The 20,243-nt window shown below is 45.3% G+C and overlaps 1 protein-coding gene across 1 annotated transcript; it reads left to right on the top strand.

Moving 5' to 3' along the window:
• The first annotated feature begins 12,410 nt into the window (after positions 1-12,410).
• Positions 12,411-18,571, top strand: LOC139110896 (uncharacterized). Its single transcript, XM_070670857.1, has 2 exons — positions 12,411-16,415; positions 18,503-18,571. The coding sequence occupies exons 1-2, from the start codon at positions 12,411-12,413 to the stop codon at positions 18,569-18,571; spliced, it is 4,074 nt and encodes a 1,357-aa protein (XP_070526958.1).
• Positions 18,572-20,243: the final 1,672 nt, after the last annotated feature.

Genomic DNA, 20,243 nt, shown 5'->3' with positions numbered 1-20,243 from the left:
GCATAGAGAAGGGGGAGGGGACGCGGGAATCTCCGGAGAGTCCTTCATTTTGTTTTGGGGCGATAATTAAAGATCGCGGTGATGAATTTTTGTTGCTACCGTATGTTGTCGGAATTACCAACCGTCCTTGCCGCGGGAGGAGCGAGAAGAGCGGACCATATGCGGGGGCGCAAACTGCCGGAAGAGAGGGTGACCGGATACGGGCCCGGGATGGGAGGCCATCCATTCCGAGAGCCTTGGAGAAGACTTGGCGTCTACGCATTTTGGCGCCGAGAACTACCTGCGAGGGGAATTGTTGCGATAACGGACTATCCGAAACCCGCGCCAACCGGCTAGTACCGATAGGGCTCTGTGAGGGCAGCGGCTTCCGCGGGAAATCGGCAACATAGCGCGGAAAAATCGAGGTGCGAGAGTGGGGATACGCCGGGCCTCGTGCCAAAAATTCGCGCGGTCCTCGCTCTCTTCCGTGTAGACCGGCGACCAAGGCGGGCGATAGCGAGGGCTAGAACTAGCGAGATAAGAGCGATTGAGCGGAAGTGAGACGAAGCGAGCGAAGACGATGCGAAAGAGAGTGCGAGAGAGCAAAGACGACACGAGGACCTGGACGTATATTCGGTGAGATCCTCCACCCGCATTGCGAAAATATTATTTTGTGAAACCTTCCGCTTCCCGGGGAGACCGGCGTCGGCTCAGACAAGACCCGGCCACGTCGAACGGGCACACGGGCCCAACAGAGTATTTGGTGGATCCTTGTCGCAAGGCAAGGACTTAACGGTAGAGAGTGGCACCCGACGGGCGTCTGACGGCCGGTGTCCGGACCAGGGTGGGCGCACTCGCTCTTGTAAAAAGTGGGGACCGATTTTCAGCGCCTCTATCGCTGTCCCCCCGGAAAAGACGAACTAAAATAGGTCACGTGGGATTCGCGCTAAAATGAAATGAATGCGCGCGCGCGCACATGCTTACTACTACCAGTATTTATTTATTTATACATGTTGCAATAAAAAATATAAGCAAAAAGATACTGGAAAAAAACTTTTTATTTTAATTGATGTATATACATAATCAGAATACTTTCTGCAACATCCTACATTTTATATATATGATGACAGTAGAATATTTTCTAAGTCCCAGAGCACTGGCAAGGGACTTCTCCAAGCAAAATTAGATTTTGCAAGACATTTTTCCGTCCCACTTTTCAGACTTCGGACTGTCGGATTTATAATGAGTATTAAAATATCCGGTGTGGTTAAAAAATGTGATGCACAACCTAATAAACAAGCAACATACTGTTTTTCTCTTATTGAATTATTGATTGGATTATATGTTATATAATCCAACTTAGACAACAATAGGAAAAGAACATCATATGTCGCCCGTTTACAAGTTCAACATGTATTTTCAGCACACATCCATTCATACACATAACAATATAAGTACATCAACGTATAAGTATAACACACGTAACAAACATACACAATTAAAATATAAACATGCATAAACATAAAGTAATACACACATACAACATGCAAATATACAAAATACACATACGTTATACAAATAAAACACTTGATTAAACATTCAAAAGACGTTCTATGACAATATACTCTACCGTGTATCATCGTTGTGCTCCGATGATACACCTATGGTCAGAGCAATTGTGCAACATTCAGAAAACTAAACTTCTTCTCAGATGCGACATGTCCTGCGCCTGCTAAGACGCCGCATCTTTCCTTGAACATTACTCCAACCTAAAGGCATACCTTCTTATGTCCTAGCTTATAGGTCATAAAGAAAGTATGACTTCTTTAGGCAGTAATGCCAAGTAGAAGAACCCTACCTATCTCATTTGCTAAACTACACACTCACACTTCATACTTACAATAAATTAACAAATATATAATATATACATACATACATACATGTTATACATACATGCATACAAACATACTTACATTAATCTTATATACATATATAATAATTTTTTTTCTTTTAAGAACAATTCTAATTTTACAATTTACGTTTTCTTTTTAATTCACGAACGTTACACAAATTTTGTAAAAATTTTCCGCGTAAAACTCTACTATCCTTAATATTATTAACAATTTCTGAATCTAAGTTTGCTTCAGTTACAATAAATTTATTTTTTGCTTCGCACCACGACGTTATACTATTAAGTCCGATAACTCTAACCATAACTTTAAAAAAATTTTCTCGGTGTTCATCACATTCTATCCAATCTAACTTTATATTCCAATTATCGAAATGCGTTACTATCATTTTAAATAAATTACGCCAATGACCTTTTATTCGCAACAATTTATTAACCGCGGTAACAATTTGCCTAGCACAAACGGTAAATTCTCGACTCTTGGCACTACTTTCGCAAAACGAGCAATTATCAAGTTGTTTTAAAATTTTTGAAATAATTAATTCCGGATGATCAAAAATTAACGCTATAATAGAATTATCTGTAATGTTATGTTCGGAAATTAAATCTGATTCCTCGTTACTATTATTATTGATATTAATGTTATCATCAAAACGCGAATTATCTACATAATATTCTAAGTTGCATAACATATGATCGTTAACGTTAACTTCACAATTTTCTCCAGCTACAGATACCGATTTTAAATTACTGATTAATAAAGTAATAAAAGATTCTTCGAAATGTTTTGGAATTGGGTTATTGTATCGCGCAGCGTGACTTCTAATTTGGCCAAAAAAGTTTTCTAATGGATCTTGATTACAATAACGCGTGATAAATTTATTAAAGTTAAATTTTTTTTGCAAAATAGACCACAATTTCTGAAACCCGTCTAAAGTTAAAATCCAATTAGCAAGAGTCGGAATCGTTACAAGATTACGCGAAATTTTATCTACGTATTTAATCTTTTTTAATTTTTGTTTCGCATTCGTCCAAAATTCGTGATGAATACTACCTTCAATAACCGGACTACGTAGCTCGACTTCGTCAGTATTATATTTAGCGCTGCCATTCACGGAATCAAATAAATTGTTGAAGAAATTAATTGCTTCAGCTGTTGGTATTCCTTTTTCATGAGAAATTTCCAACTTCTCATCATCGATGGTAACGGTACCTGCAACAAAATATTTATGGTATTTACACAATTTATATATCATGTATCTATTTTACAATACATATAATTATGTTAATACTTACATTTAGCTCTAGTTAACGTTTCAATGCAACTAGCCACTGTTCCACTTAATACTTGTGTAGCATATTTGACCCGCATTTTATTAATTTTTTTTTCAAGAATGTGGCGTTTTGTTATTTTTTTCAGTTGTGGACGAATTATATTAATATTTCGATCAATTATCCAGGCCTTCTTAATAACATCCCATGATACAATTTCGTTTGTATTACTATTGCTTCTGTTGTAATTCAAAATGAGATCTTTGGTCAACAAATTGTTGCGAATACATTTAATAAGATGGGGCGGATCGAAAAGTGGCACAATTTCTGCTTTCCCCACCTCAAAAGTTTGTCCTGTAAACAGAAAAATATTTTAATAAAGTAAATATAAATTATTTGTACTTTTAACATGCAAAAGTGTTATAAATACTTTGTTTTCTATTCTGTAAATCACGTTTCGTGTATGTCTGTTGCAGCAGCCCGTGGATGGCTGCCATATTTGATGACCCTTGATCGCAAACCGTAGCGACAATGGAAAAGCCTGCATTATTAATTTTTGAAACATGCTCCTTAACGCACCGAATGAGTTGAGCGGTATTAGTTTGATTTTGACAAAAACTAAACGATATTGGCATTTTCCAACCCGAAGTTAATCCTCGCAACATAAAAACCAACGCGTGATCTGCCATTTTGCTTGTACGATTGGTGCCCCAATCCTCAAAACCACATATAATATCCTTCCGGATATTATACGTGAGTTTGGGTTGTATTGATACTTCGTCCCACATAAGGATGCACACTTTTTCCTTCATTGACATATTTTTAGCAACATGCTTCAAATGTCTCAGGATAAAAAGGTTCAACCCAGGGGACAATGGTATCTTATTTAGCACCAATTGCAAAGTTTTATTGGCAAGAATCTGAATAAAAACTTTCCGAAGTCGCCCGTATGCACGCTTTCCCATTGACTTATACAAAGTCAATGCAAGGGTCTTTTGTTCCGCTGTATATCGACGTCCCTGTAACAGAATATAATTTTATATAAGTTCTATACAAAAATAATAAACAGTATATTAAAGCATAAAACAATCAAAATGTGATTAAAAAAACCTCCAAGCAAATCCAAGCAAAATAAACATAATACCACATAATACATAGCCCAAAAAAAACAGAAAAAAATAGAAATTAGAAAAAATCACATTCAAAGAAAAAGAATATATAAAAGTAGCAATAAGTAAAAATAGAAAATAGATATACATGCATTTAAAAAATAGAAGAGTTTTTATTTCATTCAAATTAAAAGTGCACATTAATATAAGTATTACAAAATAACATTAAAAATATATGAGGACATTTTATACATATTCTCAACATTTTATACACCATTTTACCTGCTTTGTACATTTGTAATCTTGACTGTCGTATATTGTTTGCCCTTCTTGTTGTAAAAAAAAATCATGTGTGGCTTCATCCGTTAAAGATAATGATGATCTTGGACTGTACGTGGAAATGTCACAGATATCCTTCAAATTTAAAAAATTTACAATTTAATACAATATAAAAAATAACAATAATTGTTTATAATGTTGTTAATAAATAGTATTATTATTATAATTATTAATATTACTGCTTACCTTATTATTACTATATTTTTACACTTATAACAAAACCAATTAAATTTAACAATATCACTATCTTATAACTATTTAACACTTTCTTTTTACAAAAAAAATTAACACTGTGTAAAAAACAGAACATTCTGTTTAAAATGTTTCTATTAACTTACCCAGCAAACACAATGTTAAACTTAATAAACGTGTTACTTGAAATTTCTTACTCAATAATGTAACTGTTATAAAACAAATATGTTTTACAAGTTACATTATTGCTTAAGAATTTACAACACGTTTATGACGTGTAACATTGTTTTTGTTGAGAAGATAATAAAGAAATATATTAAATTTTGCGAAATTCTTATTTTTTCACGAATAAAATATAATTTAAAAAATGTGAAAAATTGATTAAAAATGAACATTGTGTTCAAAATGTTTCAATTAAGTTACCCAGCAAACACAACGCTAAACTTAACATACGTGTTAGTTGTAATTTTCTACCAATAATGTAAATGTTATAAAACACATCTGTGTAAAACACAGTTACATTATTAAGTAGTAAATTATAACTAACACATATGTTACGTTTAATGTTGTGTTTACTAGGTATAAACACCGTTAAAATTATCGTAAATAAAAAGTAAAAAAGCATACCTGTAATCCAACATTTAAGTTGTTTAACATCATATCCATAAAAATTTTTTGGGTGCCAGATAGATTTGTTACAGCTTGTTCCCATTTATTTTTTCTTTTCCTTTCTTTTAATTTATGGCGGTACTTCTTAATAATAAGTCTGTTTTTATAAACTTTCTTCTTTTGCCTCCTTAATTTTAACTTTAGATTATTAATTTTTTCTTCTTTCTTAATAATTTTGATATTATCTTGATGGGAACCTGCAACCAAAATAACATTATTTGTAGAATTTTCGGCAGTATTTGAAAAATGAATATCGGTATTAATATTATCATTATTAATATTAGTATTAAATAAATTCATATTTGATATAGGGTATGCATCTTCTTTGAGACATCGCCGGGATCTGTCCTTGATGAACATGTCTTCTGTAAAATGTTCTGTGCAAATTCTCAATTCGTTCTGCTTCTCCTGTGGTAAATCTGTAAACAAATAAATTCTAAATTAAATAAAGAACATTAATAATTTTACTTTTTAATGTTTTATATTTAAAATATAGCTAATGTTATATGCCATCAAACACAATGTTAAATGTAATGTAAATGTTAGTTGTAATTTCTTACTCAATAACGTAACTGTTATAAAACAGATCTAACAGTTACATTATTGAGTAGGAAATTACAATTAACATGTACGTTACATTTAACATTGTGTTTGCTGGAATATTTCTATTTTGTAATTAAGACTTACCAATCAAATCATTCCGATCTATAGCTTTTAGCCAGGCTTCAGCTTTTTCTTTATTTTTTGGAAACCTATGCACTGGCATACTTGAAGCAGATGTGCACTTTGGCACACAACATCTACGTACCATCTTCGACACCTGAAACTAATTATATTGTTATTACAACTTCTATATCATTTTACATATACATAAGTTTTATTATTTTTTAATAAAATGAATATATATCTTTATTAGATTGTACTAAGATTGTACTTACCAAAAGAAGCCTCAAAATTCTTACTTAAATAATACTTTATAATATCTTCAATGTCCTGGTCACTCCTGACGTCCTGATGATCACTCTTGATGTCCTGATGGCCACTCCTGATTATTCCTGATCACTCCTGGTTGAGTACGTTGATCTCTGTCACTTGCTGTCACTCACTTGCACTCACTGTCACTGCAATTATTGCAAATTCTATTGCAAATCACTTTGACAGAATGATTACAAAAAGCAACACCAACACTTCAATGCACTCTGCAATACAGTGACATGCTATATTCACATACATGAAATTGGCGGGAACGGTGCAGCTATATGCACTGGTACAGCTAAATTCAACATGGCGGCTGATAGTGCTGCCGCCTGCCGCTGTCCCCGTTACATTATAACTTCCGTCCCCCGTAAAATGGTGGGAGTGCGCCCACCCTGGTCCGGACCCCGCGGGAAACACCGGTACCGTTTATTTGCGTGGATTAATGTTATAGTTTGCTAGGTTGTAGTGCGTCGCGTCTGCGCGGAGAGCCCTCGGCAGCGGCCGAGGTCGGAAGAAAAATCACGCGATCTCGTTTACGCCAGGCGGTCTTAACGCGTCGATTCTTTTGTGTCGCGGGGTCCCGCGAAAGCACGGCGCGAGCGCGGGAGACGCGTGGCCGGCACCAAAACAGTCCGGGCCGACGCGAGAATTGCGGGAGAACAAGATCCAAGGGAGATACTTGTGGCGATCTAATAGTGGTCCAAAACTAAAGCCATGATCTAGGTAAACGCGCGAAGATTGAGCCCGCTCACGATTAAGATTATTTTGTTATTTTTTTTTGTTATTCGTCATATTTGTCTCGTTCCGTTGAGTATTAATAAACGAACTGAAAATTGTACTCGCCCTGTTCGCGTAAGTATCATTTGGTGCTGTTGTTCCCGTCTGTCCGAAAATTCCGCCTGTGATACCCCGCCTTTCTCTGTTCGGATGAGCTAACCCCGCGCGTGACGGCCGTTTGAGTTGCCGTGAATTATTAAAAAGGGAAAAGCGTTCGTGAATCGAATCGGCACGGCTGGGTCCGTGCCTGGCGCCCAAAACTATTTCGTTATCGGATTACGCCGTCCCGCGCCGGGATACGGCCGAGGTACCGCGATCCCTCCTCCCTCCCTATCCCTCGTGTCACGACGGTGCACGGATTTTCCCTCCGTGCACGGCAGTCTCTTTTTGTCCGCGACTCTCCTCCGCGAGGAGGAGAGAAAATATCGTGACAATACATAAACGGTAAAAGAAAAATGTGTACAAAAGAGTACAAAAACAGTTAAATAATTTTAATCGAAATCAATCTCAATGATCTCTGAGATCCTGGCCATCGATCTCGGAAACACCCGATCGATCAGCCTGATTGGAGCAAGAAAAGGGTGTTCCACCCCGGGATAGAAAATGAGGATGTTTTGATCAGGAGAAGCCTCACTAGCCTCTCTCCTGATCTGCTCAGGATCAAAGTAGTCAGGGCCTATGGTGAAGGCCTTTTCCGGGACAGGATCCGTCCACGGAGTGCAAGTCTTCCGGAGGAGCTCAAGGAGAGGATCAACGATCGCTCTCGGTTCCTCTTGCTCCCCGAGGTACTCCACACTTGGGACGGAGAAAGGGGAATGTTTCGGGCCGTCCGGTTCTTGCCAAGAGACGGTATTGTCCTTAGCAAAGGAGCCGACCTCCTCGGGTTCCCCAGGATGCGGTATCGGAGAAGGGATAAGAGAGGAGCATGCTCTAGAAGCAGCTCCAGGAGAGTTGCCGGCAGGATTTAAAGAAATGTCAAGAGAATAGGAGGGAGAGGTAGGGCGGAGACGCTCCGACTCAGGCTCGGATCCGCTTGCGGAGGCTTTCGGACTCGGGAGACGGGCCGGTTCCGCGGTAATATCCCTATCTTGAGAGGTCTCTTCCGGAGCTGGTGAATTCGAAGGAACGCGTGGTAGAGGAGACCACGACCGCTCTTCTCTTCTACGGGAAGGGTCGTAAGTAACTTCCCCTGGCGCCGCCGCGAACAAATATTGGACAAAAAAGCTCTGGACAAGTTGTCGCAGATTTCGTAGTTGCCGATTACGGCGAGCCCGACTTTTCTTTATTGTTCTAAGATTTGATGATTCCACTAAAAAGATATTGATTTAAAAACTAAAATAATAAATGAATTATTGAGAGAAGATGCTAGGGCATCACGTCTCATTCTTTTTTTCGGGTCTCTCCGTACGTCACTCCAAAAATTCTCAGAGTTCCTCTAACCGGATGGAGCTTTACTCAAATCAAGGTTTTGATAGTCACCATTTATTGGCGGCATATCGCAACCCCCGACAAAAGGAAGCTCACTAGGCGGGTCGAGTTACTGGAGAACTGGGAGGACTCAAAAGAGGTAGCGAAATTATAAGATATGAACGGCACCCTGATCATTCCCTCGTTTTTCATTTTAATATACTGTTACGTCTTCGGACTCCACATCTCCTTTTTTCCGACACGCGTTCAATAAATTAGATAAAAAGAGTAAACCGTGACTATTTGGTGACGAGAGAGAACTTCCAAGCTTTCAGAAGAAATAGTTTACACTCCGAAATCCTTATCGCCGGATGCTTAAATGAAACTTAGAACAATCACAGCATAGATACCGACGGAAAACATAAACAGAAAACTCTTTAAAGAATATTAGAAGGAACCTAAAACAATTTGGAATCAATATCAAATATCTGGCGATAAGTGAAGCACTTGAGACCGCGACTACGAAGCGTAAACAAACAAAGAGGGTGAAAGCTCCGCAGTCATAAGAATATGACACACGACCGGATCTCATAAACAAACGCGACCCGGTGATAACGAAAAGGGGGTCCTTAGGAATTTTCCCCGACTATTAATGACAATATTTTGGAAGGTTGGAAGGGGAAGCCATGCGGGCGGAGTTTCGTACAACCGAGTTTTTCTCTCGAGCCAATAGATATCGGGAACTCCTCACCACTAATTAAAAATCTAAGGACGAAAACTAGAGCTTAAGAAAATCAGAGAAGGGATAAGATCGGAGTAACCAATAATTAAGAAAAGGAAAAGTGGAGAGACATGGCCGCCAAATCAGAGCACTGACTCTTTCAAAAATGAAAATCCGGCGCTAGCCCACCCCTTTTCCAAGGTTATAAAACCGCGTGTTCCTGCGGGACTCGCTCTCATTCAGTCTCTGAATTACAAATATATATATATATATATATATATATATATATATATATATATATATATATATCCGAGCTATCGCCTTCACGTTTTGTGACTAGTGACTTCATTGTGTCTACGAAAGAAATTAATAAAGAAGTTGTCAAGGATACGTCCGAGAGCAACCGAAGACGACAAGAAGTAAGTTTCATCATTTATTCAACCTTATTATTTCCGCCCCCTTTGAAATGGTTCCACTAAGATTCTAAAATTCATATCTTTGAAAATGAATGACGTGGGTTTTGCCAGGATGCCGTTCGCGTTTTCCGAAATAGGCATCTCTCTAGAATCCCTTAGGTTCTCCGTTAACTCGACTCAGTTAATGGATCTCCTCCTGTCAGAGGTTGCGATATGCCGCCAGTAAATGGTGACTATCAAAACCTTAGCTCGAGTAAGGGTCCATCCTGTCAGAGGTACCGAAAGAATCTTGGAGGTGATGTATAGAGGGATCCAGAAGGAGCGATGCGGCGTGTTGCCCTGACATTTTTTTCACTAAAATCATTTCGTTAAATTAAATTTAAATTGACACCTTTTAGTGGAATCAAGAAACCTTCGGTCAATTAAGAAAAGCCGCGCCCGAAGAAATCGGAAGATCCGCGAATTACGAGAATTGGTCAAGAGTTTCTTCGTCCAATTCTTATTCGCGGCAGCGCCAAGGGAGGTCACACCGGAACCTCCGAAAGTCAGAACAGAGCGGTCGTGGTCTCCTCTGCCTTCCGTACCTCCCAACTCACCGAGTAACAACGAGGACATTGAGTCGGAGAGGAATACTCCGGCGCGAACACCTTCGCCATCGCGTCCGAGGTCGACTTCGCCGCCTCAACCTGAGCCGGAGTTGTTCCGCCCTACTACTCCGTCCTATACTCCGGACGTTTCTTTGAACTCCTCCGGACCTTCTCCTGGAGTTGCTCCTAGGGCATGCTCTTCTCCCATCCGGTCACCGACTTCTTATCCTGGGGAACCCGAGGAGGTCGACTCTTTTGCCGAAGATGAAACCATCTCTTGGCATAAGCCTGACAGCCCGGAACGTTCCCCTTCCCCCGCCCCGAGCGTAGAGTTCCTGGAGGAGCAAGAGGAACCGAGAGAAGTCGTAGACCCTCTCCTCGAACTCCTCCGGAGCACCTGCACTCCGTGGACGGATCCCGTCCCGGAAAGGGCCTATACAATAGGCCCCGATTCCTTTGATCCCGAGGAGATTAGGAGGGAAGCCAGGAGGGCGACTCCTGATCATAATATCCTCATTTATTATCCCGGGGTGGAACATCCCTTCCTGGCTCCGATCAGGTTGATCGACAGAGTATTTCCGAGGTCGACGGCCCGGATAACAGAAATAATAGAAATAGACTTAGAATAATGCTCTCCATTCTAAATTATTATTGTTAGTTTTTAAATTTTATTCTTAATTCATTTCTTTTTCATCTTTCTTTAAAATGTTTAAATTATATCTTTTATTAAGTCCTCTTTCTCTTTCTTTTTATATCATTATATCTCTAAATTCATTTAATCTATTTTTTATTCTAAATTTGTATTTTAATTAAGATTAAAATTACCCATTACATTGCTGGAATTTCTGAAACAGTTATTTCATTTTAACCTAAGTATCCTTTGTTGCGAAAAACCACCTCAAGTTCTATCCCAGGGAATAAGAATTAAATTTCTTTCCCTAAAAAGAACAAATACTACGCGCTAGTTTCTCCACTCAACCGACTTGAACCCATTCCTAGTGCGTTTACGCGTGGCCCCTCCAAATACGCGCCACGCAAGGATCGGCTATTACGTCACTCTCCAAGCCCTTTCCTCCTCCTTACCTACTCTCGTGCCTTTTCCTAAGCATCCGAGTAACGGTAAATGAACCCATTTAAAATTTCCAACCTTTGACGTAACAATACATATATACATAAAAACTATTTTAGTGGAACCGTTTTCAATAATAAAAGGAAAGATGATGATTAAATAAATGATAACACTTACTACTTGATGACTTCAAGTTCCCTCGGATGTTTCCTAGAGAGCTTCTTTATTGTTCGCCCACACAAAAGAATTACACAAACACCTTTTTCGTAACAAAAAAAAAACTTCGAGAGCAACTGTACTGGGTAGATTCTAAAACAGAACGAGAGCGAGTCCCGCCGAAACGCGCGGTTTTATAACCTCGGAAAAGGGGAGGACCAGCGCCAGATTTTTCAGTCTTTTTGTCGAACATTCGGCTGCCGCGTGCGGCCTCGCGTGCAAAGCGTTGACGAGCCGACGCGTGCTCGCTAATTTTGGGCACAAACAGCTGATCGCGACGCGCTGTCAGGCCCCTAGCGCGTGACACGGTGTGTCGGGCGTCACGCCGTATTGTGATCCAGCGGCGTGTTGTGCTGGATCGCTATCGCGCGATCGTTTTTCAGCCAATACCTGGGCTTAGCGATCGTTTTTGCCTTTTTTGGGCATTGCCTCGAATTCGCGAGCGGTTTCTGGGAAGGAATGCCCGGGAACTCCAGTCGCGAAAAAGGCGGTTGAATAAGCGCGTCGGAACCGCGAGAGCTCCGAATTTAACGAACGATCGAACATTGCGGCACCGTGCGAGTGCATTGCGAGACCGCGAAACGTCTAAGTGCAGTTTTAGCCGTGCTGGAGAAATTGCAAACTTTGTAAAAATAGTGTAAATAAATTGTAAATAAAGTGTGTTTTTTTTTGTGTGCAATTTTTGTCTGATTTATCAAATTCACGCAAAGTGCTCTTAAAAACATTTTGGTCCTTCGAGCCGGATACTAGCCGTGGGCGATTTAAGTGCCATGGCGACGAAGGAAGACGGAAGTACCACCCAGACGCCGGGGAAGCGGGCGGTCGTAGTGAGCCCGGAGTTGGAGGCTCTGCTGCGCGGGCAGCAGGAACTCCATGGCCGAATTGCGCGAGCCGTGGAAAATCTGAAGAAGATGGGAGCGAGCAAAATTACCGCGGGGGCTATCGACAGTAAGTTGAAGCTCCTCGATAATTACTGGGCGAAATTTGAGAGCGCTCATGAGGCCTTGAGGAATGACCACTGGTCGAGCATGATCGAATGCGATTACACTCGCAACGATTTTTTCGGGTTGGTCGAGGAGGCCTACGTGGATCAACGCGCCGCCCTGTTGGAGGCGCGTGAGGAAATCAGGCGGGATAGCGAAAGAAGCGAGATGTCCTCGGTGGTACAGGGGTCCCAGAGCAAGAGGAAGCTGCCCCAACTGCAACTGCCGTCGTTCGCCGGCCGGTTCGAGGACTGGCCTAATTTTAAAGACAGATTTGAGTCCGTCATCGCGCAGGATGCCTCACTGTCAAATGTTGACAAGCTACATTACTTGCGGAGCTGCCTAAAGGGAGACGTTGAGCAGCTTGTCAAAAATATCGCAACCACCGGAGAAAATTACAGCCGCGTCTGGAAATTGCTCTCCGACAACTACGCGAACAAACGGCTCCTGCTACGCTCTGTCCTCGCAAATTTTTTGGCCTTGCCGAAATTGAAGAACGAGTCGGCGGCAGATCTTCGGCGTTTGTACCACGGCATGCTGCAGACCGTGGGTTCGCTGGAGGGCATCGGGCGACCCATCGTGGAGTGCGATTTGTTTCTACACATCGTGGTCGAGGCGCTCGACGCCAAATCGCGACGTGAATGGGAGACGGCGGAGGGCAACTCTGTGGAGCCGTCTTCTTACGAGAGATTGAAAGAATTTCTGGAGCGGCGGTTGCGGGCCCTTGACGCGTTGCAGGTCAGCGGAGTGGAGCGCGGCGGTGCGGCGGGGAAGACAGGAGCGGGCGCGCGAGCCGCGCGATCACTTCTCGTGTGCAACAAACCGCGCCCTTCGCACTGCTCCTTGTGTCAGGGCGCTCATTATGTTCTCTCGTGCAAGGAGTTCCAGAAGAGAACACCGCGAGAACGACGCGAATTGGCGCGAAAAAATGATCTGTGCACGAATTGTTTCGGGAAGCATCGACTGGACGCGTGTCCGTCGACGAAGACGTGCGTGACGTGTCACCGGCGGCACCATAGCTCGATTCACGAAGTGTTTGCGGCTGAGGAGGCGAGAGGGAGTGAAGGAGCAACCGCCTTGCACCTTCAAGAGGAGCGTACGGAGAGACCCGTGGTGCTGCTGGCCACCGCTAGAATCATTGCCATGGACGTTCATGGCTCGCCGGTTGTGACGCGTGCCTTAATCGACCCGGGTTCAGAGATCTCGCTGATTTCTGAGTCTCTCGCGCAGCGGTTGAGACTGCCGCGGACGGCGGCTTCTACGGTCGTGTACGGAGTGGGCGGTCGAAGGTCGGGAGCCGCGCGCGGTCGGATTTCGGTGAACATTGCCCCTCACTTCTCGCCCTCGGAATCGTTCCGGATTTCCGCGTTGATCTTGCCGCGAGTGTCGGGATCCGGCGGCGGTCTCGCGCGAGTCGCGGACAATTGGCCTCACGTGCGCGGGCTGAGGCTGGCCGATCCTGACTTTGATGTGTGTCAAACGGTGGAGGTGCTACTGGGAGCGGAGGTCTACGCGAACATTGTGCGTGAGGGCCTGCGGAGAGGAGGACCGGGCGTTCCTGTGGCAGTGAATACCACGCTGGGATGGATTCTGGCGGGGGCGGTGCGCGACTCGTCGAGCGGTCTCGGGGGCTCGGTGTTTACGTGCTCGACGGACGACGACCTCGGATCGCTGGTCGCCCGATTCTGGCAGCAGGAGGAACCCGCGCGCGGTCCTCCCCCGATGTCGGCGGAAGAAAAGGAGTGCGAGGCGCATTTCGTTCGGACGCACTCGCGAACGGCCTCTGGACGTTACGTGGTGCGCCTCCCGGTACGTGAGCTGTTGCCGAATCTCGAGGATTCCGAGCGCGTAGCGCGACGAACACTTGCCGGAGTGGAACGTCGCCTCGCCGGGGATGAACGACTTTACGAGCTGTACTCGGACTTCATGAAGGAGTTCCTAACACTGGGCCACATGGCGCCCGTGCCGAGTGCCTCCGGACAGAGCGGAGGAAGGGTGTGCTACCTGCCTCACCATGGAGTAATGAAGGGGGAAGGTCCGGCGGCTAAAATCCGAGTCGTCTTCAACGGCTCGGCTCGGATTTCCAATGGAGTAACGTTGAATGAGTCGCTTCGATGTGGGCCGAATTTGCTACCGGCCCTCGCGGACATCTTAACGCGATGGAGACGGTATAAGTTTGCCGCAACAACGGACGTGGCCAAGATGTATCGGCAGGTGCTGATCCACGAGGATGACCACGATCTGCAGCGCGTGCTATGGAGGGGGAGCCCGGGTGAGCCGGTGCAGACGTTCCGACTCAGGACCGTTACTTACGGACTTGCCTGTGCCCCGTTCCTGGCCGTCCGGGCAATGAAGCAGTTGGCCATCGACGAGGGAGCACGTTTCCCGCAGGGCGCGAACGCTTTGCTTCGGGAGACGTACGTCGACGACGTCCTGACCGGGGCGGATAGCTTGGTTGCGGCGCGAGAGAGACTGCGTGAGCTCTCCTCGATTTGCGAGGCGGGCGGCTTCCCGCTTAGGAAGTGGGCAGCGAGCGACGGGAAACTCCTGGAGACCATCCCAAAGGAGCATCGCCTGGATGGAGCCGTAGAATGGAGCCCGGAGGATACGCTGTCGGCGCTGGGACTGCGCTGGCATCCGCTGCGCGATGCCTTCCGATTTCGAGTGCCGAGTTCGGACACTCGACCTCCCACGAAGCGGCGGGTTCTCTCGGAATCCGCGCGGCTGTACGATCCGCTGGGCTGGCTTGCTCCGGTGACTGTGAGTGCCAAGCTCATGATTCAGACCCTGTGGCTTCGAGGAGTGGCGTGGGATGACGCCTTGGACGCGGGGGATGCCGCCGCTTGGATGGCGTTTCGATCTGAACTGCCGCTGTTGGAAGCGGTGGAACTGCCTTGGTGGCTGTGGACGTCGGCCTCGCGTCCCTCGGTCCGGCTGCACGGATTCTCGGATGCTTCCGAGAGGGCTTACGCTGCGGTGGTCTACCTGCAGGTGGACGAGGAGGAGGAGAATTCGGGCGGCCGAATCGCCCTGCTTGGTGCTAAGACTCGGGTGGCGCCGCTGCGCAGGGTGTCTCTCCCCCGCCTGGAATTATGCGGAGCGGCCTTGCTGGTGGAGGTGGTAGAGCATTTCAGGGCTCTTCTTGATCTTCCGACGAGTGCCGTGCACCTCTGGACTGACTCGACGGTGGCCTTGGCGTGGATACGGGGACACCCCGCGAAATGGACCACTTATGTGGCGAACCGAGTTGCCGAAATTCAGCGCACTTTTCCTGGCAACCATTGGCGGCATCTTCGTGGTGTCGACAACCCCGCTGATTGCGCTTCTCGCGGAGTGCGGCCTCGGGAGCTGGTGGAGCATCCGTTGTGGTGGACCGGCCCCCCGTGGTTGCGGGCTGGAGCACCCCCGGGCGAGGAGAAGCAGATTATGATGACGGGAATGGAGCTGGAGGAGGCGGCAAGAGAGCGGCGTGCGGGGACGGCGTTGACGGCGGCAGTGGTGGAGGAGAGCGAGATTCTCCTGCGTTTTTCGAGGCTCAACAATTTGCTTCGATTTACCGCTCGCTGCCTGCGTTGGCGACGCAGAGCGAGCGGTGGCATTGTAGTTCTAGGAACTCTGACGGCCGGTGAACTCGAGGACGCTGAGACCCTGTGGACGCGAGCGGTTCAGGGCCTGTGGTTCGCGGAGGAGGTGGAGGACATCCGGGCTGGCACTCCTTTGCCGCGGCGCAGTGGCCTGCTTCGGCTGACACCGTTCCTGGACGAGAGGGGCGTGCTGAGGGTCGGCGGGAGAGTGAGGCACGCGCTGGTGCCTCTGGACCAGCGGCACCCTGTCATCTTGCCACGGGACTCCGGCTGGACGAGACTCCTGGTGGATGCTTGCCACCGGCGCGTGTTGCACGGGGGGGTGCAACTCACCTTGGCCGTGCTGCGACAGCGCTACTGGGTGCTGTGCGGGCGCTCGGTGGTCAAGCGGCTAATACACGGCTGCGTGCGGTGCGCGAGATGGCGGGCGGCACACCCGCAGCCTCTTATGGGCGATCTTCCGCGGGAGAGAGTGCGTCCGTCGCGGCCCTTCCTTCACAAGGGCATTGATTACGCGGGTCCCGTCTGGATGCGATATTCGCAAGGGCGCGGCCAGAAATCATTTCGCGGGTTTCTGGCGATTTTCGTATGTTTCGCGACTAGAGCCGTACACCTGGAGGCCGTCTCCGATTATTCCGCCGACGCCTTCCTGGCAGCGTACCGACGTTTCGTATCTCGGCGCGGGTTGTGTGCCACGATGTGGAGCGATCGGGGCACCACTTTTGTCGGAGCGGACGCTCAGCTGCGCGCCTTTCTGCGGGGGATAGAACGCGAGAGCCCGTGGACGGACCGACTCGCGAATGACGGAGTGGCGTGGAGATTCAATCCGCCCGGGGCCCCTCACTTCGGTGGCCTGTGGGAGGCTGCGGTGCGCTCCACGAAGCATCACTTGAGGAGGGTGATTGGCGAGACTTCCCTCACGTTTAAGGAGCTTACCACTTTGCTCGCGGAGGTGGAGGCGTGTCTCAACTCACGCCCTTTGGCGCCGCTTTCGGACGACCCGGACGACGTTGAGGCCTTGACGCCGGGCCATTTTTTGATTGGAGCGGCGCTGAACTCCGTTCCCGAGGCTCGCCTGGACGGCGTGCCGGAGGCCGACTTGACGAGATGGCGGGTGCTGCAGCGGATGCGGGATCATTTTTGGCGACGGTGGGCGGCGGAGGTCCTCCAAACCATGGCAGCGCGCCCCAAGTGGCTACGGCGGGCGGAGAACATTCGCGTGGGCACCCTGTGCCTCATCCGCGGAGAAAACACGCCACCGACGCGGTGGCCTCTCGCGCGCGTTGTAGATGTTCACCCCGGGGCGGACGGGCAGGTGCGCGTGGTGTCCGTGCGGACCGCGACATCGATATTTAAACGCCCGGTCGTTAAAATCGTCCCGCTGTTCGCGACCAGTTGCGCGGGCGAGGCGGTGAAGGGCAGGGGGGCAACGCGCGAGGAAACGGATCCCGGGGAATTAGCTTGCACTTAAATGTGCATCAAAATCAATCGGCAGAACGACTGCCGAGGCGGGCGGCATGTCGAACATTCGGCTGCCGCGTGCGGCCTCGCGTGCAAAGCGTTGACGAGCCGACGCGTGCTCGCTAATTTTGGGCACAAACAGCTGATCGCGACGCGCTGTCAGGCCCCTAGCGCGTGACACGGTGTGTCGGGCGTCACGCCGTATTGTGATCCAGCGGCGTGTTGTGCTGGATCGCTATCGCGCGATCGTTTTTCAGCCAATACCTGGGCTTAGCGATCGTTTTTGCCTTTTTTGGGCATTGCCTCGAATTCGCGAGCGGTTTCTGGGAAGGAATGCCCTGGAACTCCAGTCGCGAAAAAGGCGGTTGAATAAGCGCGTCGGAACCGCGAGAGCTCCGAATTTAACGAACGATCGAACATTGCGGCACCGTGCGAGTGCATTGCGAGACCGCGAAACGTCTAAGTGCAGTTTTAGCCGTGCTGGAGAAATTGCAAACTTTGTAAAAATAGTGTAAATAAATTGTAAATAAAGTGTGTTTTTTTTTGTGTGCAATTTTTGTCTGATTTATCAAATTCACGCAAAGTGCTCTTAAAAACACTTTTCAAAATTTGAATTCCATTTGTTAGGCTTGTTCCTCCACTTTTCCGTCTTCGCAATTATTGGTCGCCTTCCTCTCAGTTTTCCTAATTTTCTAAGTTTTCGCCCTTAGTTTCTAAATTTTGGTGAGGAGTTCCCGATATCTATTGGTCTAGGAGAAAATGTTTTAATGAGCCATTATTTATTCATTCTATTCATTTCTATTCACTATTATTCATATTACTTACCTCTGTTAGGATATATTACAATTATTAACGGCTATCATTTCAAGTTTAAAGTCACAGCAAGATGTAACCTTTGGTTAAATTTTATTTAATAATTTTTAGAAACAAAAATTAATTAAGGGAAAATTTATTAATTAAAAAATTTTTTTTTTTTTTTTTTTTAATTAACAATGTAAATATTAAATTATTTAATACATACAAAATTAATCATCTAAAGTAAAAAGATACAATTATTTAAATAAAAAAAAAAAATTTCAAAAAAGTGACATTACGGAACGCGAACGCACAATCTTTGAACTGTGAGTCTGAAGCGCTCACCGTACGACCAACCGAACACTATTGAAAGACTCGTCGTAACATCTGTACATAACGCGCTCGGAAAACTTTAAACTTTGATTTCTCAAAAACTATTGCGTATCTACACCTAATCGTCGATGCGTAATCTTATATTTTCCTTCTCTACTACCATGCCAAAGCTTATTAAAAAACTGCGTTGGCACTTGAGAACCACTTCTTGTAAGACTTCGCAAGGTGCGTTATTCGACACGTGATATATCGCGAAATTGTTTACGCTGTGCAGTAATTCACAAATTAACTAACCAAATAACAAAATATTATAATTTGTGTTAAAAGATTTGTATGGGCGAGGTATTTATAGAATAACAATACACCGTTGTATGCCAAAAAGAACGTGTAATAAGTCTATGAATATATAAAGAAATATAGATTCTGTAAATTAGGCGCGGTAGTCACAAGAGACATAGATGCTCTTAACAGTAACGGCGAGAGAGTGAGCTCACGAAAAATAAAGTATATAAGGACATCGAGCCCCTCTCTCGATCACGCAGGACCGCGTGTACACTGACCGGCAATAATGGCCTGACGCTCTGCGGCGACGGCAGCTAACGTGCGTGAGCTAGCGTGGTGTGCGTCAGGCCACACCGCGGAGCGCGTACGTGAGCCGTGAAGCGCCGAGAGAAGCGAGAGGACGGGGGAAAATTTGGTGGGAGGCGTTCTCATGCTCTATCCCGCTCTCAACCCGTGCGTTTGAGAGAGAACGCAGTGGTCGCTAAGAAAAGTTATAGGCGCACCTTCGTTCTCTCGCTTGCACGCGTTCGTGTTTATACGGGCGCGCAAGGATAGAAATAGATCGCAAGAGTACGCTATTAATTCTAGCATATACTTCAAGACATTTCGCGATAATGACAACCGAAATTGAAGACCCGTGTTACTAATGTTATTAAATATATAATTCTACGTTGCGTGTAATTTATTTTCGCGATAATTTTTCGACAAATATATAAATAATATCTCGAGAAGAACGCATGGGAGGACGGTGCGAAACTGTTAGAGGTGCACCTCGATCTCTCGCTTACGCGATCGTGTTTATACGGGCGCGCAGAGATAGAGATAGATCGCAAAAGTACGAATTATAGCGTATACTTTAAGATTTTCGCGACTAATGATAACCGAAATTAAACACCCGTGCTACTGATATTATAAATATATAATTTTACGTTGATTGTAATTAATTTTCGTAATAATTTTTTGACAAATAAATAATGTCTTGAGAAAGACAATTTAAAATTCTGTTTTCTGTCTTGAGAAAGACAATTTAAAATTCTGTTTTCTGTCTTGAGAAAGACAATTTAAAATTCCGTTTTCTGTCTTGAAAAAGACATTTAAAAAAGACGGTATTTCAAATTGTCTTTTTCAAGACAGAAAACATAATTTTAAATTGTCTTTTTCAAGA

This window comes from Cardiocondyla obscurior, linkage group LG22, assembly GCF_019399895.1.
Source record: "Cardiocondyla obscurior isolate alpha-2009 linkage group LG22, Cobs3.1, whole genome shotgun sequence".
NCBI classification, from domain to species: Eukaryota; Metazoa; Arthropoda; class Insecta; order Hymenoptera; family Formicidae; genus Cardiocondyla; species Cardiocondyla obscurior.
This window is presented reverse-complemented; position numbering and strand designations above follow the sequence as displayed.

What these genes read in the sequence shown, in the direction of transcription:
- LOC139110896 (XM_070670857.1), top strand. Translation starts at nt 12,411, where the DNA reads ATGGCGACGAAGGAAGACGGAAGTACCACCCAGACGCCGGGGAAGCGG. An exon ending in TGCTGAGGGTCGGCGGGAGA is followed by an intron (nt 16,416 to 18,502) that starts GTGAGGCACGCG and finishes TACCTCTGTTAG; the next exon opens with GATATATTACAATTATTAAC.